At 50.0% G+C, this 18,106-nt stretch overlaps 2 protein-coding genes across 2 annotated transcripts; one reads left to right on the top strand and one right to left on the bottom strand.

Moving 5' to 3' along the window:
• The first annotated feature begins 2,253 nt into the window (after positions 1 to 2,253).
• LOC124663217 (protein PLASTID MOVEMENT IMPAIRED 1-RELATED 1-like) lies at positions 2,254 to 5,743 on the top strand. Its single transcript, XM_047200943.1, has 3 exons — positions 2,254 to 2,449; positions 2,483 to 4,499; positions 4,589 to 5,743. The coding sequence occupies exons 1-3, from the start codon at positions 2,254 to 2,256 to the stop codon at positions 5,718 to 5,720; spliced, it is 3,345 nt and encodes a 1,114-aa protein (XP_047056899.1). The 3' UTR covers positions 5,721 to 5,743.
• Positions 5,744 to 10,704: 4,961 nt separating this feature from the next.
• LOC124660586 (acetolactate synthase 1, chloroplastic-like) lies at positions 10,705 to 12,891 on the bottom strand. Its single transcript, XM_047198410.1, has one exon. The coding sequence runs from the start codon at positions 12,880 to 12,882 to the stop codon at positions 10,954 to 10,956; it is 1,929 nt and encodes a 642-aa protein (XP_047054366.1). The 5' UTR covers positions 12,883 to 12,891; the 3' UTR covers positions 10,705 to 10,953.
• Positions 12,892 to 18,106: the final 5,215 nt, after the last annotated feature.

Here is an 18,106-nt window from a genome sequence, read left to right on the forward strand (position 1 = left end):
TGGTGAGGCTGGGGAGTCCTAAGTCCCCACGGTATTGCGGTCTATGATGGGTTGCAGCTACCGGCGTAGGAGTGTATGGTAGAGCCCGACGCGACGTCGTGGTCGGGGTCCACCTTGAAATCTACGGGAATAATGGGACCGGCGTGGACCCAGGGTCGGGGCATGCAACAAAGGGTGGGTGTTCGAGGTAGCGGAGGAACATGATTGGCTAGACCTTATACCGGGCCTCACACCGAAGGAAGTGTGGACGGGAAAGCTGCCCGGTTGGCACCAAGGTTAAGATCTCTTATGGGTAAAGCAACACACCTCTGCAGAGTGTAAAGAGCCGTGATCTGTCACTCCTCGTTCGGGATAAGGAGCTGCGAACGCGGCCGGAAAGGAGCTCCATGAAGTTCTAGTAAACCGGTGAAGGGTCGACGGACATAGCTCTTTGGAATAAAAGCAATCTCTTGAAGAAATGTTTATCAAACTTGCATTGGTATTAGACTTTCTGGTCTAATATCGTAGCTAGAGCATTAAACACCTCTTATCTATAATGAACTTGTTGAGTACGCTCGTACTCATACCACTCTTAAATCCCATGCTTAGATTGTCTAAATCGTCTGGAGGAGGACTACGACAACAATGAAGGAGCCGAGATCATCGGCTATGAAGAACCGGACCTCTGCGGAGGTATAGAAGGCGTAGACTACCTCATCGTCTACGGATCCGGGGAGGCTTCCGGAGGAGATCAAGCCTAGAGACATCCAGTAGTAGTAGTAACCGAGCAGCCCGAACTCTTAGTATTTAGCTGCTCGAGGAAATAAATGTATAACTTAATGAGACTCTTGTATTGTAAGCTAAGTTGGGTTCGCCTCGAACCCAGGAGTATTCCTCTTAGGACCCAAGAGGAGCTCCAAGACGACATGTGTATGATATTTGTAATAATAAATGAATGAGTTATGGACCTGCTATGTTCTATTGTACTACTCTGAGGGATGTAATATTTGTGGAATGGTACTTCGTGAATGTTATATCAACGACTGGCATACTACAACATGCAGTGGTATGCAGGGTCACCACACCCATGCTCTTTCTTTCTCCGCCGCCGCCGCCGAATCCTAAGCTCATTGTGTTGCGCCACCTCGCTCTAGGCTCGTCATCGCATGTGCGGGGACAAACCGAGAGGGAGGATCGAGACGTGTCTCCTACACGGCTAGCGCCCATGCACAGTCACACGTGAATAAGCGTTCGTACAAGTGCACAACTATGTGCCACGTAATTTCATTTTATAGATTTCAAAGAATCATTACTACTGCCCGATACCCCCCCTCCTCCTCTTCCCCACACACACACATGTGAATCTTGTTATGAATTACTAAGAATTAAAACATTTGAAATCAGATCAGCCTGGATTGTCCTCATACGTGTTGACATGCAGTTCCACGAAGGAAACGTGCTATCGCGTTGGACAGTTGGCTGGAATCGTTGGATCGTATCCTAGTCGTGTCGCACAGTTCGGAAGTACGGCTTACGACTACGATCCTGTTTTTATTAGAGATGAAAAGCTAGTCTGATTGGCACACTCGAGTCAACCGGCAATTGAAAATGTACGTCTCTCCATATTTTAATTAAGCATTTGCTGTACTCGGTGGCCTATACTTCGACCTACCCACATCCAATTTATTGTGTAGGTACCGCAAGTTTCCCATTGTGAATTCTCCTAGTACCACAGAAACAACTTCCGGCTACATGATCTGAAATTTCAAACTGAATTTTCCATAAAGCACCGGCTACACAACCACGACTTCCTTGTTGAGAGAATAAAAAACTCGACAAGGCAATCTTCAATCAATCACCACACGAATTGATGTGCATCTGCATCGTCCCAACCCCCAAACCTTTCAATATACGATCGCAACCACAACCCAAGCCCACGCCACGAGTCCTCCTCTCTCTTCACGAGCTACTGGGACGCTCCCATTGCACTGTTCCATTTCGAATCCATCCCCATCCCCATCACACAAGGCAAGACAAGAATTCGAATCCCCCAGATCCCAATTCCAGCTACCCACAGCCAAAAGTCCAAAACAAAGCAAGCACCGGAGCGGAGACGCCAAGGCCAAGCCCACCCAGCAGTAAACAACAAGATTGCAAAACCAACAAGGCAACAACAAACCAGCTGAATAACGCAAGGCACCCGCTCCGCTCCCCTGTCTTTCTTTCTGCCTGTCGCCGGCCGCGCCGTCTCTCCCCCAAAAATCCCCAACCCTCATGTCCTCGCGCCGCCCCCCGCCGGCGGCCGCCGACCGCGCGGCGGAGGCGGGCGACGCGGCCCTCGCGCGTGACATCGTCACGCTCCACAAGGCCCTCTCCCTCGACCCCTCGCGCCGCCGCCGCTCGCTCCCGCTCCCGCCCCCATCTGCCACCGCCGACCACAAGCAGCCCAAGCTCAAGCCTTCCTCCTCCCGCAAGCTCCTCCCCTCCCCCTCCACCTCCTCCACCACCACCACCACCACCTCCTCCTCCTTCTGGAAAAAGTCCCTGACAGCCATCTCCCACCTGGGCCGGCGCCGCCTGGACTGCGCCTTCACCCTACACGTACACTCCATCGACGGCCTCCCCACAGCCCTCGACGGCTCCCCGCTCACCGTCCACTTCCGCCGCCTCTCCGCCAGCGCCTCCACCCGCGCGGTCCCCCCAGCCCTGGGCGCCGCCGCCTTCGACGAGCCCCTCACGCAGCGCTCGCCCGTCTACTTCTCGCGCGGGGCCAAGAACGCGGTCAAGTACGAGCCGCGGGCCTTCGCCGTCGCCGTCAACGCCGCCGCGCTCGAGCTCGGCAGGCACGAGGTCGACCTCACCCGGCTCCTCCCGCTCTCCATCGACGACCTCGACGACGGCGGCGACTCCGGGTTCGGCAAGTGGACCACCAGCTTCCGCCTCTCCGGCGTCGCGCGCGGCGCGCGCCTCAACGTCACCTTCGCCTGCGCGCTCGTGCCCGCCGCCGGGGAGCAGCAGGTGGCCGGGCTCAGGCGCGGCTCCGTGGCGCGGCAGGCGCCCACGCCCGTGCCTGCACGGACCCGGGACGTCGTCAGGGTGCTGCACGAGGTTCTGCCCAGCACCACCAGGCCTGCCAAAGCCTTGGCCTTTGCTGGTGACGCAGGTCTTGATGCCACAAAAAAGGCAGCAGTAGAACCCGAGGAGGATGGCTCGCCGGAGTCAAAGCATTGCACGTCGGTGGAGGTGAAGAAGGGGGAGGGGGACTTGGGGCACCCAGATGGCGATTGCTACAGCGCAGAGTTCAATGTGGTTGAGCAGGGAGTTGAGGTCGCCCTCCAGGATCTGGAGCAGCTCAAACCTGTCGAAGCTGACTATGTGGCTCATCCTGCACAGAATTTTAATGGCGAAGCTAATGAAGAGGGAACGACCAAGCCTGCATTTTTAAGCGACGATCCTGCTAAAGACGACACCGTTGAAGTGAAGCTGGAAGAGGAGCCCAGCGATGTCGCTCCTGAAACGGACGATGTGGGAGACAAGCAGGCTGCGCCTGTACAAGCAGCCTTGCTCCCTACTTCAGCATTGGAAGAAGATGGTCAGCTGGCAGAGGATGCAGAACTGCAGGATCTGGAGTCTTTATTCAACAAATTCTCAATTGTGGAGCCAGATGAATTTGATTCGCCAACTCTAGACGATAAGCTTTCTAGGCGAATGAGCTGCATGGGCACGGAAGACGGTTACAGTTCCGCCAGCAGGAAGAGCAGATCACGCAGCGTGGATGCTTCGTCTGATTTTGTTGCTAGCGAGTTTTTGGAAATGCTTGGGATAGAGCATAGCCCATTTGGGCCAACCACAGACAGTGATTCAGAGTCGCCGAGAGAGAAGCTTTGGAAGCAATTCGAAAAAGAAGCTCTGGAGTCTGGGGACTGTATTCTAGGTTTGGATTTCGAAGATGGAGCGGACGAAGCTAGTTGTGACGACTTTGCAGAGGAATTTGATCTCTCCGCAATCATACACGAGGCTGAGCTTGAGCTGCAGAGTGCAGCTCCGCCCATAGACGCCACATTTACAGCCAAGTCACTGGAAGACCAGGAAGCTGAAGCTTTGATGCGTCAGTTCGGGCTAAATGAGAAGTCCTTCCAATCTTCCCCACGTGGAACTAGAAGTGGGTTTGGTAGCCCCATTGACATACCACCTGAGCTGCCCCTCGAGCTGCCGCCTTTGGCTGATGGTTTGGGCCCATTTATTCAGACAGAAGATGGAGGATTTCTGCGGTCGATGAATCCAGCTCTTTTCAAGAATGCAAAGAACAACTGTAGCCTGGTCATGCAGGCTTCTTCTCCAATCGTGTTACCAGCAGAAATGGGCTCTGGAATTATGGAGATATTGCACGGTCTAGCTTCAGTTGGAATCGAAAAGCTATCAATGCAAGCAAACAAACTTATGCCCTTGGAAGATGTGAATGGCAAAATGATGCAGCAGCTCGCCTGGGGGGCTTGTCCTGCTCTAGAGTCTGCTGGAAGGTTAGAAATCTTTCTTGTCATGCTTGCTCATGACTTCTTCCTACTTAACCATTTACCCTGGCTAAAACATATTGCTCTAACAAATGCAGATATGACCTATTGGAGAACCATAGCATGGAAGCTTTGGCAGGAGGGGTCAGTGATGCTCCCTTGGGAAAGAAGAAGAAAAGAAGAGGTGCTGATCTGTCATCATCATTGGGTGGGATAAATGCTTCAGAATATGTTTCACTTGAGGACCTTGCCCCATTAGCTATGGAAAAAATTGAAGCCCTTTCTATTGAGGGTCTGAGGATACAATCTGGCATGTCTGAAGAAGAGGCACCCTCCAATATCAGTGCCCACCCTGTTGGTGAGATTTCATCTCTGCAAGGAAAATGCGCAGAGAATACACGGACCCTTGGGTTAGAAGGGACTGCGGGATTGCAGCTTCTGGATGTTAAACAAAGTGGTGGTGATGTTGATGGACTAATGGGATTATCAATCACTCTAGATGAGTGGATGAGACTTGATTCTGGAGTGGTCGATGAAGAGGAACAGTTCAGTGACCGTACATCGAAAATACTTGCTGCCCACCATGCCAAATCAATGGACCTACTTGCTGAAAACCAGAATGCGGACAAGAAAAGCAGAAGATCTGGTAGAAGATGGGGTTTGTTGGGGAACAACTTCACAGTTGCTCTTATGGTTCAGTTGCGTGACCCGCTACGTAACTATGAGCCAGTTGGCACACCGATGCTTTCTCTGATTCAAGTGGAGAGGGTTTTTATTCCCCCAAAGCCCAAGATATACAACACTGTTTCGGAGAAAGGTAACAGTGAGGAATATTATGAGGAGCCCAAGACTGAGGAGATTCTAGATAAGGCATTGGTTGCTGAAGAAAAGATCGAGGAGGAAGATTCTGCCCCTCAGTTTAAAGTCACAGAAGTGCATGTAGCTGGCTTTAAGAGCGAGCCTGAGAAGACAAAACCATGGGGTAATCAAACACAGCAGCAAGCTGGCTCAAGATGGCTGCTAGGAGCTGGCATGGGTAAAGGCAACAAGAATCCTCTGATGAAATCCAAAGCTATTGCAAAGCCAACGAAAGATGCGGCTGGCCAGCAAGGAGACACCCTCTGGAGCATTTCTTCACGCGTTCATGGACCAGGGACGAGATGGGGCGAGCTAACAGGATCTAAGAGGAACCCAAATATCCTCCTCCAAAAGGATAAGAGATTTCGGTGACAGGTATTATCAATTCTGGGTAGGTAGTTGAATGAATGTACAGGGGTGCCAGGTTTGGGGTGGTCCATCTTTGTACCAAATGCTCCTACTAGACTGTTAAATCATGTAAATCCAGTTCGTTCGCGTACTGAATCATCTCCTATCAGACCTCTTTACATGTGCCCCGAGCTGGCTTGTACTTCTTTTGAGCTCGCCTGCCCTTGATTGTAGTGACAAACTAGTATTTCTCGTGCTACAGTTTCAAAAGCGTTTTTTCTGCCCAAGAAGGTGCAGTTCTATCTTCTGATATAGTGTAACTGCATCTGCTCACAACTTGTTAAATCGGTCTTTCATTTTTTTTTGTCTGCCAGTTATCAACTATCACAATGATTGTTATGTTTCCATGTACCTCTTAAAACCATAGATCATGTCAAACACATACAGCTGTAGATGTATTTCTCACAGAAGTTTTGGCCTAGTGTTCTGAGGTTTTATCGTTTGTAAATAAATAAATAAGGGTTTGTTAAACATGCCAAATGGATCTGTCATTCAGCAACCCATAAACATGTCTCTGTAGACATTGGTTTCAGTAAAATCAAATCTCTTTTTTGCAGCTGTGAAGGATGTTTGGTTCTTTGGCTAAACAGCAGGATACGAGTATATGCCACCCTGTTCAGGCTGTAGCGTAGATGTAATTATGATTCAGTGGGGGCTCCCACGATCTTAGAAGCTGTGGTTAGCTGTGATTTTTGCGGTCGACATGATCGCTTTGTTTATGGAGCTACCGGACCAGCACACACTAAAATGATGTGAAAAGGAAAACTAGGGAGTTCTGGCGAATTTTCTAATGAGACAACTCATGTGCTATCACAAATCAGATCCCATCCCGTGGACGCTTGATCATTGGCTATCTGTACCAAATGGAGCTTAGTTATTAGCTTTGCGTAATGATGATAGAGCCCCTTCTCTGAGAGCATCCCCACTCGTTGGCGCTCCCCACGCCCAAATCCGGCGAAATTTTCGTCCGGATTGGATGAAGATTTGGCGTGGGGAGCGCCGAAGTTCCAGCCGTCCCCCCGGCAGGAAACCCCCAACCTCGACCATTTGACATATTTCAAACAAATTCAACATAAAATTTAACAAGTTGGGCAAACAAGAGGACGAAAATTGCTGAAACAAATTCGGCGATAACGAGTACAATGTTTAACAAGTGCTTGAAACAAATGAAGCACACAAATTTCACAATTTTTCAAACAAATTAAGACGAGACTAGTTGGCGTCGGCGTTGGCGTTGCCTCGGAGCCTCCATATGTGCTCCACCGGATCATCTTGCAGCGAGCTGGTGCATTGTAGAGTCTCGAATCTCCCGGCGCATAGCAATGAAGGCGGCCCATGATGGAGGCACTCGGTGATTAGGCCGTGCAAGAGGACCCTCTCTCTCATATGGTGCTTGTTGCTCAGCCGGAGGAACCGGATGCTTTCGCTCATCTTCAATAATCATGTTGTGTAGGCACACACGGCAGTTCATCACCTCCCACATCCGATCTTTGGACCAAGTCATAGCGGGGAACCGGACGACGAGCAAATCTCTGTCGTAGGACACCAAATGCTCGCTCGACGTCTTTTCGGCAAGCTTCTTGTTTCTTGACAAACTCGCAAAGTTTGGGGGTGCTAGGGTTGGAGATCGTCTTCACAAATGTTGCCCACTTTGGATAGATACCGTCCGCAAGGTAGTATCCTTTGTTGTAGTGCCGACCATTGATCACATAGTCCACCGGGGAGCATGACCCTCAACAAGCTTGGAAAAGACCGGGGAGCAGTTTAGGACGTTGATGTCATTGTTGGATCCGGGCATACCAAAGAAAGAGTGCCAAATCCAAAGATCATGGGTAGCCACCGCTTCAAGTATCACGAGTGCAGCCTTTTTGTGACCCTTGTACATTCCACCGCACGCAAACGGACAGTTCTTCCATTGCCAATGCATGCGATCAATGCTTCCAAGCATCCCTGGAAAACCTCTAGCTTCATTTGTTGCAAGGATCCTCCGAGTGTCTTCGACGGTGGGTGATCTCAAGTAATAGTCCCCGAACACTGCTATGACGGCCCTGCAGAACCGGTAGAAACAATCAAGGGCGGTGGACTCCGCCATCCGAAGATAGTCATCCGCGGTATCACCGGGAGCTCCATACGCCGAGCATCCTCATAGCCACTGTGCACTTCTGCGGTGACGAAAATCCAACCAAACCGAGTGCAATCCGCCTTGCATCCGAAGTAGGGATCAAAGTGGCGGATGGCATACACAATTTGCGAAATAGCTTTCGCTCATCCCGAAACGATGCCGGAAAACACTCTCACCGTGCAACGGATTGTCGGCGAAGTAGTCGGCGTACAACATGCGGTAGCCCTCCGGTCGCTGTCTCGGCTTGCACTTCCGGCGACCTCGTGCCGACCCACCACGCCGACGAGTTGCCGGTCCGGCGTACATGCTTGCCAAGCAACCAAGGATCATCATGTGCTCGTCGTCTTGGGCGGCTGCTGCCATCTCTTCTTGCATAAGCTCGACGAACATCTGCTCCTCCTCTTCGTCCGAGTCCATGGCCGGCGAGGCAAATGGACGAACACCCGACGGGCGTGGTCGAGGCAGCCCGAGCCGCGAGCGACGACGAGCAAGCAGGCCGGAAAACGAGGCCGGCGGAAGAGCGGCCCGGATAGGCCGTCGTCCAAACATGGCGGAATATAGGCAGGTGGGGAAGGAGTGGCGGCGCAATCCGGGCAACAAGCCGGCGGGGTGGTGCCGGCGGCGAGAGAGATACGAGGGGTGGGGGAGATTTTGAGCGACGTGGCGGTGGGGTTCGTGCGTCGAGTCACCGACGGATCGGGCCCTTCCCCGCTTTTCACTCGTCCGGAGTCCCCGAGAGCTCCCCGGGGGGCCGGGGGCGTGGGATCGCCGGATGAATTTAGGCCCAAATCCGGACGAAAACGAGGAACCGGGGGCGCGACTGGGCCGAATTTCGCCGTCCGGATGGAAAAAACGCTCGCCGGGGGCCTCCTCGGGGGGACGAGTGGAGATGCTCTGAATGTTGGCATTGTATGACATAATAAGGAAAATGTAAGCTATGTACAATTCATCATCCACCCTCGGATGCATGCCATTTCTACAAAAAACAAAGTACAGTACTTATGAATTTTGGACTTCTGATGCCGTGTCAATGGTTAACTCGCTGCTATTGGAGATCAATTGCTGCACTTGCAAGGAAGATGCTAAATACGGTTCTTACAAGTTCAGAGGGCAAGGGAGCCTTCCGCTGTCATGATATTTTACTTGTTCGGAAATATCTGAAACCATGGACAGTACACTCCTGAAAGTTTCTTTAATAGGTTGACAAAATCATCGATGTGACTTCCCGAAATTCTGAAAATGTCAAAATTTCTTTATTTCCGTAGAGAAATTCAATCCTTGCAATGTTCTTACAGTTGTAGAGATACTAGATTAAGAGTTGTGCCCGTGGAATTCAGCACTATTTACATTTCGTATAACGACAATAAAAAGCAGGCAGGAAAATAATAATATGTTTTTAAAATTTTACAAAACGAAGCAGATAAGAGTGAAATTAGGATAAGAGCAAACAAAATCACGAACGGAGTACCAATCGCTTATACAACCAGGAAAATAGGAAAATACATTACAATAACTAACACCATGTAAGGAAGGCGCAGCGCGACCCCAAACAAACACGATAAATGATACAATCAGATGGAGCAGCTACATTCAGTGGTATGTATATTTGCGTGAATCTAAGTAACACGTAAAGGTATGAACTTAACAAAAACAACAATACCTCTCTTCGATTGTTACACCAGATAGATACGGATTCTAATTTGTAAAAAAAATACCTTATTTAATATTCTTGGTTTTATAAATAAAGTTTGCACTTGGTTCCTAAACTCAAAGCTCCTGCACAGTCAACACCAATCAATATCTTACAGGTATGCTACATGTGAAGACTTTATCTTAACAGAGAACAACAGCCCACGGAAGAAGTAATCAAAGACAGAATCGTGCTTCACCATGGAGCTTAGCATTCATCTATAAATATATTTAAGAATTCACATACCAAGAACGAATGTACAGAGGCTACATGAGTCTCCACCAAGGTCCACTGAACATGAAGCTTGGGAATATAAGGTAACCACTCACACGGAGCTAAAACTAACATAGGTCCATCCAGATCCATCTAACCAACATCAATCCGCAAAAGCTGAATGCATCAACATAGCTCCTTGATTCACCCGTGGGTACGAAGACTTTTGAGTAAATATAACATGCAAGACGAAGACACACACACATACATATCAAGGCTTGTATTACATTAGCCTAAGATATTATCCTATGAAATAGAAAGAGGAGCTCAAAATCGAAGTGAACCATTAGCAAAAGATCTGTTAAGACCTAGGACTACAAAATAAAGGAGAAACCTGTGCCTAAAAGTGAAACAAAGTTGGGCACCTTCATCTGTGCTTGCCACAAAGAAAACATTACTTATTTTAGGCACAACTATTCTGGCTATTTTGTGGAGATCTGTCATGATAAATTAAAACTGTTATGGTTTAAGCATACTTCACCAGGCACTTGCATGCCTACAGGTAATACATGATAGCCAAAAGTATCCTTGAAAAATCTGTGAGGATATCCTCAAGATTCTCTATCTAACAGAAAGATTGTCTTCTTTTATCTACAATAAAACCCATATTCCCAAGAGATTCTTCATCATGTACTTCACACGCAAGTGAACAAGTAGCATATACTGTGGGTCGATGGTTACTGAACGAAAGGAACGATGATATGAACATAGGTCTATGCATATGTTCTCCTTCCACCCAAACTCGTCTGATTTCCAGTCCAGAACTTGTCGTTGATCTCCCATCGGGACAACATACATTTACACATGCACTTAGTACAAGTAACCAAACATGGCGAGAAGACTTGGAACTAACATACTGAGAATTATTCCATGAAAGTACTTATTATTGATATGTAGGACAAGAAACTTGCATGATCTCTTATGACAGCATATGCCTACGGAAAAGAACAGACTAGAAAACCTAGAAGGTCCAGAGCTAGGTAAGACTACCAAACCAAGCTCATCAAACAAGCAAATTAGCGAACACATGGATATAACATACACCAGCATCATGCTGATTAGGCATATTGCACTTATAGGTCTTGTAGGTCGAGCTCTTGCAGAAGTTCCGATTAATACGCAATCCTGCCATCACCTTCCATGATAATGTCCTTGAAAGCACCACCGCTAGGGATCATAGGCAGCACATGCTCCTGGTGAGGGACGATGATATCCAACAAGTATGGCCCAGGGGTCTCAAGCATCTTCTTGATTGCTGCACGGACTTCACTCCTCTTTGTCACCCGAACTGCAGGAACATTGAACCCTTTAGCAATGGTCACAAAATCTGGATATATCTCACTCTCATTTTCTGGGTTCCCAAGGTATGTATGCGCCCGATTGGCCTTGTAAAACCTGTCCTCCCACTGCACCACCATTCCAAGATGCTGGTTGTTCAATATCATCACCTTAACTGGGAGGTTCTCAATGCGAATCAGCGCCAACTCCTGAATGTTCATGAGGAAGCTACCATCCCCATCAATGTCAACAACTGTGACCCCTGGGTTAGCCACAGCGGCACCAGCTGCAGCTGGCAGCCCAAACCCCATTGCCCCCAGACCAGCCGAAGACAGCCACTGCCGTGGGCGCTTGTAGGTGTAATACTGAGCCGCCCACATCTGGTGCTGCCCAACACCAGTGGCAATGATGGCCTCACCTTTGGTGAGCTCATCCAGTACCTGGATAGCATATTGCGGTGGGATGGCCTCCCCGAAGGTTTTGTATCCCAGAGGAAACTCCCTTTTCTGCTGCTCCAACTCCTCATGCCACGAAGCAAAGTCGAAACCCTTGTGTGCTTTGGTCCCAGTTAGCAGAGCATTCAGGCCCTGCAAAGCGAGCTTGACATCTGCACAAATGGAGACATGCGGCTGCTTGTTCTTGCCAATCTCAGCTGGATCGATGTCAATGTGCACAATCTTGGACCTGCTTGCAAAAGCCTCGATTTTCCCAGTGACGCGGTCATCAAACCTCACGCCAAATGCAAGCAGCAGGTCAGCCTTATCTACGGCGTAGTTTGCGTAGACAGTGCCATGCATCCCAAGCATACGCAGAGAGAGCGGGTCGTCGCTGGGGAAGTTGCCAAGACCCATGAGGGTAGTTGTAACTGGGATCCCAGTGAGCTCAACAAAGCGGCGCAGCTCCTCTCCGGACGCAGAGCAGCCACCGCCAACATAGAGAATCGGGCGTCTTGCCTCACCAACCAGACGCAGGACCTGCTCTAGCAATTCAGTAGCCGGCGGCTTTGGCAGGCGGGCAATGTAGCCTGGCAGACTCATGGGCGCGTCCCAGACGGGCACAGCCATCTGCTGCTGGATGTCCTTGGGGATGTCGACGAGCACCGGGCCCGGGCGGCCAGAGGAGGCGAGGAAGAAGGCTTCCTGGATGACGCGGGGGATGTCCTCGACGTCGAGGACGAGGTAGTTGTGCTTGGTGATGGAGCGGGTGACCTCGACGATGGGCGTCTCCTGGAAGGCGTCCGTGCCGATCATGCGGCGCGTGACCTGCCCCGTGATGGCCACCATGGGGATGGAGTCGAGGAGGGCGTCGGCGAGCGCGGAGACGAGGTTGGTGGCCCCCGGGCCGGAGGTGGCGACGCAGACCCCGACGCGGCCGGACGCGCGGGCGTACCCGGACGCCGCGAAGGCCTCCCCCTGCTCGTGGCGGAAGAGGTGGTTGGTGATGAGCGGCGAGCGCGTGAGCGCCTGGTGGATCTCCATTGAGGCGCCGCCCGGGTAGGCGAAGACGTCGCTGATGCCGCAGCGCTCGAGGGCCTCGACGAGGATGTCGGCGCCCTTGCGGGGCTCGGATGGGCCCCATGGACGGAGCGCGGTGGCAGGAGGGGCGGGCGAGGGCGAAGGCGAAGGGGACACCGCGGAGCACCTGATGGGGGCGGTGAGGGCGCGGCGTGAGGAGGGCAGTAGGTGACGCGGGAGAGTGCGCGGTTTGGGCAAGGCGGCGGTGGCACCCGAGAAGGCGACGGCTGTGGAAGTGGCAGTGGCCATGGCGGCGGCGGCGGCGGCGGCGAGGGTTTGGGCGAGGGAGAAAGAGGGGGATGGAAGTGGTGGTGCGAGCGTGTTTTGTCTTTGGTGCAGTCGCGTGGCGTGGCAGATGTGTGGTTCAGATGGGATGGGGCTGGGGGTGGGGGTGGGTGGGCCAACCCGGTTATGCAGTACACGCAATGACATGTGGGCCATATCCTGGTTTGGACCCATATGTCGGTGACAATTTGCTAGGCTGTTCACCACCTGCGTCGGTATTTTTCTTTTTGAACAACCTGCGTCGGTATATAGAAGGATATACAATGAAGATTGCAGCGGCGCGTGAATCGCAGCCGTGTTGGCATTGACACGTAGGGTCCACCTATAACGGGTCCAGATTGGAAGTCGGCTCTCGAGGCCCGATAAAAACTGAATTTTTTTTTTTTGAGGTGCTCATAGGGGTAAGGTGTGCGTGTGTACGTTCATAGGGGTGAGTGTGTGCGCGTATGTATGAGCGTCTTTGATTGTACTGTGTTTCGCAAAAAAAAAAAAAAAAAAAACGCACGCACGCACACACTACCCCTATGAGCACCTCCGAGGGACTGAGCTGGCATGGCACATCACCTACCACTGAAAGTATAGCGCCGGTTAAATCCTGAAATAAATCCAGGTAAATGCAAACATACATGCCAAATCTAGGACTTGAACCTGGGTGGGCTGGTTCCACCACAAGGGACCTAACCACCAGAGCCAAACTCTATCATAGAGTGGATAGCAACTTATATGGTGTGTCATGCATTGTGTTATTTATTAGTATGTTGTAGACTCATCTTGCCTTGAGGTGTGTGATGTTATGGTAACATAGCTAGTTACCACTTCACTCTCTTTCTTAATTTATTGACATGCCATGTCACCAAAACACCTTGAGATGTGTGACGTTACGAGCAATGTTACTCCCACTATGAGCAGTCTTAGAGCATCTTCAACACGCGCTATATATGTTGCGCCCTATATAAACCGCCATTTCCAGCGCGAGAGCGCAAAATTGCTCCTCCGGCAGATGCTACAACGCTGTAAAAAAAAAGTTTTGGGACGCAGACCGGTTTGCCCTATCCCAAGCGCTAAACTTTGGACGCCGGCTACAGCACGCGTCATCGCTCGACGCACGCGAACAAACCCCGCGCTGAAACTTCCCCCCGCGCCTCGCCACCGCACCGCCCAATCCCTCGCCTCCGCGCGGCCATCGACACAATCCCGGCGATGGACGGTCCCGTCGGCACCCCACCGACCCCTCTCTACTCCATTCCACCCACCGCTGCCGCCTCTGTCGCGCTGCCGCCCCATGCGCCAAACCCTAGCGATGGCGCCGACGCCGGCAACACAACCGCTGATGCCCGTGCTCTCTTCGTCCCGCCGCGCGCGATGCTGCACACAGCCGCCGCTGCGCAGCTGGCCACTGTGATGGCCCCCGGCAAGGCGCGGGAGCCGCCGAGGAGGAAGGCGTTGTCGTCCAAACGCTCGTATGTAGCTGCGGACGCCACCTCCCTTGCGCCGCCGAAGAAAGTGAAGGCGACCGCGACCCGCCGCGCGCAGCCTCCGCCGCCTCCTCCACCGACGAACCAGCCGCCGTTGGCGCCTCCGTCCGGCGCACATACGGTGTATGAGGAAATGCCGGAGAGGTAAAAAAACACTTCTTTTCATCCAAATTTTAGTTTAGATGCATACATAGCCACAGAATAATGAATTTCATTGCAATGTAGAGTCGATGATGAGTCTTTCATGGAGGCAATGAATGTTGGATCTTCGTTTATGCATGATGAACCATTGAGGGATGGGAGGAATATGAGGATATCGATGAGGAAGGAGAAGGGTTGATTGAACCTCGCCATCCCTGTCGGTCAGCGAACTACACCATAGCGGAGGACAAGTTGCTTTGCAATACATGGTTAACAATTGGAATGGATCCAACAACCGGTGCCGATCAAACAAGATACACATATTGGATGAGGATGAAGGAGTACCTCGACGCCAACAACACAAGTGGGAACGAGCGAACCATGCGTTCTCTTCGGTCTCGTTGGTCCGGCATCAACACCGATTGCCAAAAATGGGCGGGCATGCAAGCCAACGTTGATGTCATTAACCCAAGTGGCACAAATGAGAATGATAGGGTAAGCAATTCTACTACTATGTTGACCATATGGCTCATATGTGAAGGATACGAGGTTGTAGTTCATATAGCTCATATATTCTCTTTTGCTTGCTTTGTAGAACTATATGGCTCAAGGATTGTTTGGGGATGTGGGAAAGAAGAACAAGAAAGGCAACAAGATTCTTGGCAAGCCATTCACCTTGCATCGTTGCTATGAAGTGCTAGGGAATGAAGAAAAGATGAAGACCCGCGGGAAGTTGGATGCGGCAACTATGGCAGCCAATGCAACCGGTGATGCAACAATCATCGATGATGATGATTCAAGTGACGAAGGCAAGAAGAGACGCTCCACTCGTCACTCGGTCAATAATGGGCGGAGGAATGTGCTTGGTAGGAAGACTGCCAAAGATATGAAGGGAAAGAAGGCCGGAGATGATGACATTGCCATTGCTATGGAAAGGATTGCAAATGCAAGGTTGCAAGCAAATGAAGATAGGAAGGTGGCAAGGAACTTGGAGAAAGAGGCTATGGATGCAATGGAAGCTCGGAGAGCCGCTTTGGAGGAGAGGCTTGCCGCCAACGAGGAGAGGAAGTTGGATTTGGAGGAGAAGAGGCAAGCCAACGAGGAGCATCTACGCCTAGTGGAGGAGGAGAGGAAGCTTTTCTTGATGGATACTTCCCACATGGATGAGAGGCAAAAGTAGTACATCAACCTTGCTCGTGACGAAGTGTTGGCCAAGAAGAGATTGTTGGTAGCCAACATGAACACACCCACAGCCGGCATGTTTGGAGGAGGCATGCCCATATTTGGAGGAAGTATGGGAGGCATGGCCGGCATGGGAGGCTTTGGAGGCATGGCCGGCATGGGAGAACCAAGTTATGGAGGAGTCTTCGAAGGGACTATGGGAGGCTCGGTGCGTGGTGTGTATGGGACTACGGGAGCGCCACCGGGAGGATTCGTGGCCTCCATGGATCCTACTATTCCTCCTTCAATCCAAGATGACGAGGAAGAAGAAGCAAAATAAGATGATGACTTGGAAAATGCGGAAGTGTGAGATGCATTTGTGATATGCAAATTGTGTGTTGCACTTTGTGTCCATTTGAACCATATGTTGTGTGTCGTTGTTGAACTACGTCATGTTGTGTGTCGTTCTTGAACTATGTTATGTGTGTTGCACTTTGTGTCCATTTGAACTATGGTAGATCATTTGTTTCATGATTTATATGTGAGTGTTTGATCTTGTTGAATGCATAGTAGTGCAGAAAGTTGTTTGCCGCGCGCGCTGTATTTTGCCGCGCCCGCGTGCGTTGTATTTTGGCGCACCCGACGGAGGAGCTTTTTTACCGCGCCAACACGCGCTGCAAAATAGAGCATCCGGTGGGGCAAATTTCAGCGCAGCGCGTGCTATACGTTTACAGCGTGGCGGAAGCGACGTTTAGCGCGCCAAAATTTAGTGCGCATGTTGGAGATGCTCTTACTTGGAGTCGGATCCTAGCGCGAGACCCGCACACGAACAAGACACAAACCGAAAGAAAGATGAGTGGTGGCAAGAAGGCCGGCTTTGGTGGTGTCGGGCTGGTGAAGACGTCATCGGACTTCTCCAAGTTAGATACAACTAACTGAGGACTTTCTCCACTACAAGAAATATGTTGACCTACGATACTCCATTTTCGTCTTTAAATCGTCACAATATTTCATCTATGACGATTCTATGACAAAAAATGGATCGTCAAAAACGGAGCGTCAGAAATCAACCAACATGACCTTTTACTTTGAATCGTCATAGCCGTCTATCATGATATTGGATCGTCGTAACCACTATGACGATCCAAGATCGTCACTGGAGATTTGGCCATGCCACATCAGATCCTACGTGGCTAGTCTGACATGGCAAAATTATGACGAAATCTAATCGTCGTAATCCAAAATCAGCCCGATCCATTTCGGTGGATTGCATAGGCCGAGCCTATTAATACGAGACTTTTTATTCTAGGCCTTGGTCTTTTCCGATCCATTTAAATTTTGAGCCTTTGTATTTTTGCAGCCATTGTTCGGTCCATTTATCTTCTGGGCTTCATCTTTGTTAGCTGATTAACCTTTCGGGCCTTAATCAATTAACAACCTTTACATTTTTTAGGGCCTTAGTCTTTTTGCGATCTATTTTTTCTTCCCATTTGTAAGTTTTTATTTTCAAACAGTTTGACAAAATTAAACAAAATATAATTCAATCGGAAACAACAAAGACATGAAATTCTTTGAAGGAGACATAAGTAATCCACGGTTCAAACCACAAATACAAGAACGACACAGGGATGCAAATAAAGCTAGCCCAGAATGTAAACCCACCCTAGAGCAGCAACATCCATTATCAGTCCTTCTGGCCGGAAACAGCTCCCAACCTCCAGGCATATATGCCTACAAGTCCCCTTCTTGCAGTTGCATGATCAGGAGCTCTCCTGTCCACCAACACTATGGCAACCCACCAACTTGTCCCCGTGTGCACCGCTCCCTCTAGCAACGCGTCACAGCATCCAGCTACCAACCACCACCGGTCCAAGAACAAGACTCCGCCGTATGCTCATCCATCTATCTTGCATTACTACAACAATGCAGAGGAAAATTAGTGCACAAGTACATACTTAACTGGTCAAGCCAATAATAAAAACCATTCAAGAATCAGGAACTGGCCAAAATAACAGTTTCACGATTCACAAAACATTCATGCGTCCAAAGAAAAATATGCATCTGACTGTAATAGATTTGTGCCTCTATCTACTGCAAGAGAAATGAGAGCATGGCCTAAAGTCAAATAAAAGAGTGCTAGTCATGTAAATGCTACCCCTGGAACATCATGCAACCAATAAATTCGAAAATAGATAACTGGAGTATAATATTTCCATTTTATGGAGATCATTATGACTATGACTTATCACTTACATCATAACTCGAAAAGAAAGCAACGCATACATAATAACCATAAAGTAACATCATAGTGACTTGATTAGACCCTAACACAAAGCAATTCAGACCATATATTCCATATCACATAGGTACTTGACTCAAAATAACAAAGAGGAGAATGAGATAGACCAAAG

This window comes from Lolium rigidum, chromosome 6, assembly GCF_022539505.1.
Source record: "Lolium rigidum isolate FL_2022 chromosome 6, APGP_CSIRO_Lrig_0.1, whole genome shotgun sequence".
Taxonomy (NCBI): Eukaryota; Viridiplantae; Streptophyta; class Magnoliopsida; order Poales; family Poaceae; genus Lolium; species Lolium rigidum.